The sequence below is a fragment of the Sinocyclocheilus anshuiensis genome, unplaced genomic scaffold (assembly GCF_001515605.1).
Source record: "Sinocyclocheilus anshuiensis isolate Anshui unplaced genomic scaffold, SAMN03320099.WGS_v1.1 scaffold1733, whole genome shotgun sequence".
NCBI lineage: Eukaryota > Metazoa > Chordata > Actinopteri > Cypriniformes > Cyprinidae > Sinocyclocheilus > Sinocyclocheilus anshuiensis.
Genome location: NW_015540961.1, coordinates 350,302 through 359,009, shown reverse-complemented (window position 1 = coordinate 359,009; position 8,708 = coordinate 350,302). Strand labels below are relative to the sequence as shown.

The window sequence follows — 8,708 nt, the reverse complement described above, 5'->3', positions numbered from 1 at the left end:
GGTCCTCCCCATCCCCCTGGCCCACCGCCTCCAACCTCAGGCCAGGCTCCTCCACCAGCACCAGCACCACCTCCACCCCCGGCCCCGCCTTTGCCCTCGGGTCTATTCACCCCCTCGCCCACCACAGAGGAGAACAAGGGTCTGTCTGGGCTCACAGCCGCCCTTTCTGGAGCCAAGCTAAAGAAAGTGCCAAGGGTAAGGGTTCAAGGACTGTAAAGCTCCCATTTGCATTAAATTTCACCTGAAGCATGTTAGCACAATTCACAGGGTCAGAAGTTAACATGGGCTTGGAGCAAAAATGCCACCAAAATGAACAAAAATGCTACCCCAAACTCAAGATAAGTGGCAAAAAATGGCCATGCACAATTAAACTAAATCTATTACGGCTGTCACAATTACAGTGAAATGTTAAAATTAATTAATAGCATTAAATTTAGATCTGCTCATGTTGCATCACATTGCTTTGGTAACAACCTAGTATTCTGATTGCTGGAGGTGATTGGTTAAATTTAAGTATTTTACATTTTATAAGGTAATTATAAAAATTGCCCTCAGAAGGAAAAAAAATGTCCCTGTAAATAAATTCCAGAGGACAAATATTGTTCCTTAATAGAAAAGTTAATTTCTGACCCTGCACTGCACCCTAAAGCTGAAAACAACAGCTTTTCTTTTTTCTAAACATCATCAAAAATGCAAAACATGTTCAATACCAAATCCTATGTGTTATTGTAGAGTGATGAGCCCCTGGCAGGATCTGCGGTGAGTTCTGGTGGTGCCAAGCCTGAGGCATCCCGTGGAAATGGTCCTTTACCTGGAGGAGGAGGTCTGATGGAGGAGATGAGCGCCCTGCTGGCCAGGAGGTGAACTATGTGGTTTATCTGTCTCTAATGCCAGAATGATTGCAGTGATAGAAACAGAGCCTAGTTTTCAAACAATTATTAGTCTCAGAACGTACTAATAAAAAGTTCTGTTTTTAGGATTAATTATCAGAACGTTGTATAATATCAGACCAGCCAACCTGTACGCATTTTGACCTCAAAGTACGCTGGTATGATTTGTCACTCTAAACTACGCAAAAACCTGGTTACGCCTCTGTGCACGAGCAGTACTCAAATCAAGCAACAGCAAAAGAAGAAGAATTTGGCCAATCAGAGTGCTGGGTTCATTCCCCAAATAGAAAGCAGGGAAGATTGACAAATGCGTAAGGGCTATCCTTAAAAAGAGACAGCAAATCGACAGCAACACAAAATCCCGCTCGATCCCCCTTCCACTCCCGCCGTCTTTTATTTCTCTCCAAACTGGCCCTGTTTGTGTGTAGTTTACATTTACATTTAGTCATTTAGCATACGCTTCAATTCCTCAAATCGAAACTACAGTTCGCACTTAAACGCAGGAAGGGAGCAATTAAATTACATGCGCTCCTTAGCCGAGGGCAATTATTATAATTACTAGAAAGTGCAATCAAAAATACAAACGCAAACAAAAATATAACGTAGAAATAGGCAGAAAACGAAGTTGTCCGTGAGTTTACACGCTGAGATGAGAAAACGCCTCCCCGCTTATAACAAGCATTTGAAAAAGCAACACACGCCTTAATGACTAATGACTTATAATGAGAAGCGTTTCTAAACCTGCTGTCCAACAAAAGAGAACATTATAACATGTTTTTAGTCCACAACATCAGTCGAGTGTTTGAAATAACTTCCTTTTGTCATCTGGCTTCTTATCACAGAATGAGGCAGAAAATATATTCTATACTGAAAAAAAGACTGTGTCAATTAGCAAATGAAAATACCAGAGATGGCTTAAAGAACTCAGATAAACTATACATTGTCGCAGTTGTGTTTATTGTCTTTGTTTTATCATTCAAAACGTTTCTATCTTCTTTTTACTCAGCTACAGCGATAGCTGGATGTCTTTGTCCATATTAGGGATTTGATGGAACATCAGGAGCTCTATTACTTCTGTGATGCATATGTGGATTTTCAGCACGAGGGCCCCTCTGGCTACCAGCATGAATGAAACAGACATTACATGTGTTTATAGGCCAATCCATAAAAATAATACTTCTCTCAAAAGAAATTTGTAGATATGATAATCCTTGTTTTTCTTCAGTGTACAGAAGTGTACTGGAGTTTTAATCAAAGTCTACTGGAGTTTTTTTTTTTATTTTTTTTTTATAGCATTTTAAACTGCAAATCGCAATAAAATACTCTGATGTGCCAAGCCATCAGAACTGAACTGAACTAAAAACAGAGGCATATGGATTGATCCGTGGGCTAACTATATTGTTGCATACTATGCAGACCTGCTAACCTTTGGAAAATATTTAACATTAAATCTTGCATTTTGCACACTGTGCAATAACGATTTTGACATTAGTCATCAAGGACTAAGCTTCAGGTAATAATGTAGCTATCTAGGAATTGGCAGGTCTGTAATATCCAGTAATGAAATTAAATTTAAGATTCTACCATTGATTTGATACAGGAGAAGAATTGCTGAGAAGGGATCATCGCCAGAGCCTGAGCAGAAAGCTGTGAGTTAATAATGTTTCATTCAGCTGTATACGGTCTATGACTAAATCTGTACATATAGACTACTTCATTTTATTTATATGATCAAACCCTTTATGTGACTGATTTTCAAATTTATTATCTTTTTATTTTTCTATCAGGATGACATTGAGGCTACCATAACTCCAAAAGTGTCAGCCTGTAGCACACCAGGTAAGCGGGGGAAAACTATGGTAAAAACAAATGATAAAATGCAGCTAACCTTATAATAATGCTCCATGAGAATCATTGGGTTAGTCAAATGAATGATGTAACATTTAAAAGGGAGGTGAAAACATTTCCCATACCTTTTTTTTGTTGTTCAGTAAAAGTCTGGTATTTTGGTGCAGATTCATCTGTCACTGGTTATGAGGCTAATACTAATGCAACATTTGGCAACTCCTCTTTTCCTGTTCAATGAATGTCATTTGAATAATTTAGCATGTTGTTGAGCCTGTAGAGTTCATGTAATCTTTATTTTTATTAAATAAATTCCATGTTTGTTTGTTTTTTACTTGCAATGGGTCACAATTTTGTTGTCCAGTGTACAGTCTGGGCCTTGATGCATAACCATACCTTTTATGTGAAATAAGAGACTGCAAGTATCATAAAATGTAACATTCATTGCATTTTTTTCACAGATATGCCCAGAAAGCCTTGGGAGAGGACAAACACCATGAATGGTAGCAAATCACCAGTCATTGGAAGGTAATAATTTGCTTGTTATTGTTTTGATGAGTTGAATCAATGTGTGAATTATACCTCCACCAATTTATAACGCCTTTTGAAGGAAATGTCCAGCTTTTGGGATCTGAGTCTTCAACCGGTCCCGCTTTTCTTAAAGCTAATTTGAATTATTGATGCTTTGACTGCTTTGCATCACATGCTTGCGGCCTGGGGCCCCTCACAATCGCATGTCAGAATGCAGGCAGTCGGGTCCCGTGCTTGACATCACTAAAGCACAGTGCTGTTGCTTCTCATCAGATCTGTGTGTACCAGAGCTGTTCAGCATTTTTTGAAGGATTTGCTTATTCTTTTTGCTTTAGTATATGACATTCTTTCATGCATTTGCAAATACAATTATACAAATGGTTGAAGCACTTTTCAGTAGGGCTACACTTAAATATAAATATTTCTCCTTTCACCTGAGTTGGAACCAGTACATTCAGAAGATTACTATGAATATACATAGTTCAGATTCACGCTGTTGACCTCTGACCTGGTTAGTCTCTTTACTCTCACAGACGGGACACACCATGGAGAAATCAGATGGGTACTGACAAGTACTATGATTCCTTAAACAGGTATAAGAGACTAGTCTGAGAACTCTTTCTAGAATTTGTTTGCTGAGAGTGCTCTCTAAATAGGATGAGGGTTGGTGCAATGATTGTCTACGGTTATTCTTATTTTTTTTTTCCATAAACAAAGATTCTGCTGTTGCCAGCAGTATAATCACCATGAAATGGCATAAATAAAATACTTTATGCTTTTCAAAACTGTTGCAACTTTTATAATAAAGATGCATATTTAATATTTGGGTATTTCCTCAACTTTGAAAACCTTTGATTCTGTGGACTTTTTGAAAAAATGTAAATGGCGGCAGATCTGAGGGACAGTGGTAATTTGTGTAAATATATACAATACCGTTCAAAAGTTGTTGTTTTTTTAGAAATTAATACTTTTATTCAGCAAGGCTGCCTTTAAATAAAGTTACAATAAATACTTTTTTCTTTTCTTTTCTTTTTTATAAATGCTGTTATTTTGAACTTTCTATTCATCAATGAATCCTTAAAATTATATCACATTTTCCACAAAAATATTAAACAGCACATTTGTTTTCAACACTGATAATGAGTAATGTTTCTTGAACACCAAATCAGTGTGTTTGAATGATATCTGAAGGTTCACGTGACACTGAAGACTGGAGTAATGGATGGTGCAAATTCAGCTATAAATTACAAATTATGTCTGAATAAAAAAAACCCCGCTATTTTAAATTCTAATAATGTTTCACAATATTACAGTTTTACTGTATTTTTGATCAAATAAATGCAGCCTTGGTGAGCATAGGACACTTCTTTCAAAAACATTTAAAAATCTTGCTGACCCCAGTTTTTGAATGTGTTCTATATAAATCGTTTCCACACAAAATAATTTATAATCATTTCACTCATATGGATTATCATAGTTCTTAAAATGTAATAATGCATGATGGATTATCATAATTAAAAAGTGAAAGTCTGGGTCTTGGACAAGAGTAAAACAAAATCTATACATAAAAGGCATTTGAAAAGTACTAAATTAAGGCACGGTAATGCATTTCAAAGACAGTTTAAATATGATCTTCATGTAAAAAAAAAGAGAGAGAGAGAGAGAGAGAGAGAGAGAGAGAGAGAGAGAGAGAGAGAGAGAAGGAAATCTGTTTATTTTAATAACAATCACCCCCAATCACATAAAGTGTCCATAGTTAAGGGGAAGCATCAATTTTAATTTTTCTTTTTATTGAGAAATAGAATGAAGCTATGAAGAATTGACCGTAGTATGATTATTGGAGTGTCCTGATAAATTCTGCAATACTAGATGTCGTCAAATGTCATGCAGTATCAGAAAGCTGGAGTATTTGTCCACACTTGCCAATTCGTCCACCTGGCTCCAAAGATAACACACTTTCCCCCTCCCCCTACAAATGTGCTTTTAATTTAGTTTATTCTGCCAAATAACAAGGCAGTTATCCTCTCACTCTAAATGCAGAAAGCTTTGATACAAAGACTTCAGGCAGGACACGCTTGTACCTCACACATAACTTTTGCTCTGTAATTTGTTTCTGACTGTAAGCTGTGTCATAATGTTCTCATCCGCTTGACTTCTACTTCCTTTCTGCACAAGGCAACCCACTCTTCAGCATTCATTTCTTTCCCAATGGGAGAGATAAAGCGTCATTTCCCTCACTTCCCATGTCCCACCCTATGGTGATTATTGTGTTGGCAATAGTATCCTGTCTGAATCAGCTTCAGACAAGCATGAGAGTGATACGGCAGCTGCATTGTGTGTTTTGAAGTGTGGATTGTGTCTCAAGCTGTGTTTTTTGGTTTGCTGTGCTTTGAAATGTTTTCTATTCGGGGCTGACTGCAAATGTGTTGGTTTTGATGAATATGCAGCTCCTCTCAAGGAAATACAATTCTCATGGTGCTCATTTTCATGTCACCCAGTTACAGTAGTGGACGGAAATGTACTTAAGTACAGTAACGAATTAAAACTACTCCGTTACTGTCCACCACTGCCCAGTTATGCATATATGTATATCTGGATGTGTGTATTTCCTTTGCAGTACAAGGGTTTCAAGTACCTGAAATCTGAAATACCCTGCATTTTCCTCCTACATTTTGAAATGATCCCATGTTAATGCTGTGTATATTCTTTGAATCACCCATTGTGATTGAACAGTGTAGATTTACACAGCATCTAAAATGACTGTTAAAGCGTGTCACTAAACTTCTGCCTTGCATCTTGACTGAACAGTGTGACTAAAATAGCTTTGCTTCACGCTATTTCTTTTCTCCTTAGACCAAGGTCTACACCAACTCCTACCGGATCCATAAGTGCCAATGGGGTGCCAACAGAAGCTCTCGACTATGACAGATTGAAACAGGTACTTCTCAAAATTTGAGAAGAACTGAAACTCATTTAAACTTTTAGCCCTTCAGGGTTTTATAGAGGGGCCGTACACTTCCTCAATATGTTGGCAAAGTGTTACCAAAGCTAGTGGCACAATTACTCATTTTTCCTCATTTGAAAAACGTGCTTGGTATTACAGCACTTCCTAAAAAACCGAGAGAGAAATACTGGTTGACAGTGCACAGTTATGCTTTTGTGGGTGTGTGCAATTATAGACCTCTCTACAAAGGCAATACCTCCCTTCTGTATGAATGAGCATGTTAGATATGAAAGGCATATGTAAGAGTCTTACTTATCTAAGAACACAGTTACTCAAGTCACTCAGCTCTGTCTGCTTTGCCCAGAGAATGTTTTTAGTGGTGAAGAGTTACTTATAGCAGCAGTAATTGTGACTGAGTGTTGATGTTATTACATACATCTACTTACCTGGTGATCTTGTCATTTAAATGGTCAGGGCCAAGTGCATTTAATATAACAGCTTATATTAAGAACTCAAAGCATAGTTTTTTTTTCTTGCCACAGTATCATGGTAGCTAATTTCTCTTGTCTAGTGTATATATTCTTATCTAATATGGAATCTTACTGACATGAAAACAGTTCAGTGACATGCTCTTATAAGTTGCTTGACTCCTTTTGATTTGTGGAGTATTATAAATAATATTCTAATCTAATTACAAATGTATTGCTTTGCTTTTTAGGACATTCTAGAGGAGATGAGGAAGGAACTAGCGAAGCTGAAAGAAGAACTTCTTGATGGTAACATATTATTGCATTATATTGGCACTATATATGATGCACATTTAGCTTTTTAATACAATAGAAACATGAAAATACTTGACACTAACAGTCAAAGGTTTGGACACATTTGACTGAATTGGTTTCTTATTATCCTAAAAACAATTTTGATCTAAAGGCTTATGCTTAAATTCTTGATGTTGATAATAAAAAATAACTTAATATTTGAAAAATAACTCCCTAATTTCCAAAGGGGTGGCTAATAATAATAATGATAAATTATTTATTATAAATATTATTTATTATGCATTGATTTTTACTGTACGTTTTCCATTTTTATTTATTTTATACAAATAAAAGTGTCTTTGCAAACTTTTGATTACAAAGAAATGAGTTGGAATGGGTAATAACACGTGTCAAGTGTCCAGCATACAAAGGGTGCCTAATGTTTAATCATTTAAAATATAAGATTTATTTGTTTTTGGTCACTGCATGATTCCCATATCATCTTTTTGTGTTCTTTCATAGTTTTAATGACTTCACTATTATATTAAAATATTTTAAACATTGATAATGAACGAGTATGTGTCTAAACCTTTGAGTGTTAGTGTAAAATGGAACTAATCTACCAATCTGACGTGGACTATTTCTAATTCTTCTGTCGTTTTTTGTGTTTTCAGCAATCAGGGAGGAGTTGGGCAAGTCAAACTCAGCATAGGAGGATGAGATGCACCTGTATTTTTTATCCACAGTCTGTCACTTCAGAGGTCAGCTTCAGTTTAAGACACTATCTCAAAAGCAATGAAAATGCAAAATTACAGTTTTAACCAGTGGTGATCACAATAACCATGATAATTCTGGATCTGTTGAGTACGATGCTGGGACAGACACAAGTTTTGAGCGTGGGGGCACAAGAGGCGTAACAGCGAGAGGATAACCAGACGCCTCAAAGCGACGCCATACACCAAAAGCCCCGTCTTGAAGGGGGTCAGGACATAGTCTTAAGGAAGTGACTGTCAGTATGCAATGGATGACTCTTACTGTGGAAAGAAAATGACGAAAAAAGACAAACTATTACTGAATTACATACTGTATTAACCATTGAAGAGTGAAATTGTAAAACAAGCAGATGACATTCATTTTACTGCACATTGTTTAGCAAAGGGCAGGCTTTGTTTATGTATTTAAAAGGTGGTAGTGGTGGCGGTGAAGTAACGTTAAGTTGGCCTTGTATAGAGCAAAACCTTGAATCTGGCCAACCAAATGAGTATGGTCTATTGCTGCAGGACTCTAAAGCTTGTCTTCCTACTATTTTAACCAGAATATGTACATTAAAATGACAACAAAATAAACATTATACCTGCAAGTCATTCAGTCAACCTGTTCTAATGTACGCCATGACCACATCAGGTAGCTTACTTGCTCTTTTGGACGGTTTTCATTATTATTCTCTTTTCAAAAGTGAATGCTCGACAGGCTGTCTCTAATGAGCCACTGTTATCTGTATACCTTCGTCTTGTGTGTTTGCTAAGTGTTCAGAAAGATCACGAAGGACAATGCCTTTCTACTGTACATCATTGTAGCTCTCTACCAAAATCCTCTCAGCCAATCGAAGTTGAGGTTGACGTCAGCGTCGGCTCAGACCGTATCTGTAGATAGTGCTAACCAGAAATACTATGAACTTTTTATTCCTAACCAACTATAATTGCCCTTTTCAAGAAACTTTTCGCGTTTACAAGCACA

The 8,708-nt window shown here is 36.8% G+C and overlaps 1 protein-coding gene across 1 annotated transcript in view; it reads left to right on the top strand.

The window, feature by feature from the left end:
• enah (ENAH actin regulator) overlaps positions 1–8,650 on the top strand; it is a 101,914-nt gene extending 93,264 nt beyond the window's left edge. Inside the window, exons 8-15 of the mRNA XM_016488278.1 lie at positions 1–195; positions 733–860; positions 2,491–2,539; positions 2,678–2,729; positions 3,197–3,263; positions 6,120–6,204; positions 6,929–6,986; positions 7,646–8,650. Of these exons, the coding sequence (XP_016343764.1) occupies positions 1–195; positions 733–860; positions 2,491–2,539; positions 2,678–2,729; positions 3,197–3,263; positions 6,120–6,204; positions 6,929–6,986; positions 7,646–7,683 (672 nt within the window). The 3' untranslated portion in view covers positions 7,684–8,650. The remainder of the gene's footprint in view (positions 196–732; positions 861–2,490; positions 2,540–2,677; positions 2,730–3,196; positions 3,264–6,119; positions 6,205–6,928; positions 6,987–7,645) is intronic.
• Positions 8,651–8,708: the final 58 nt, after the last annotated feature.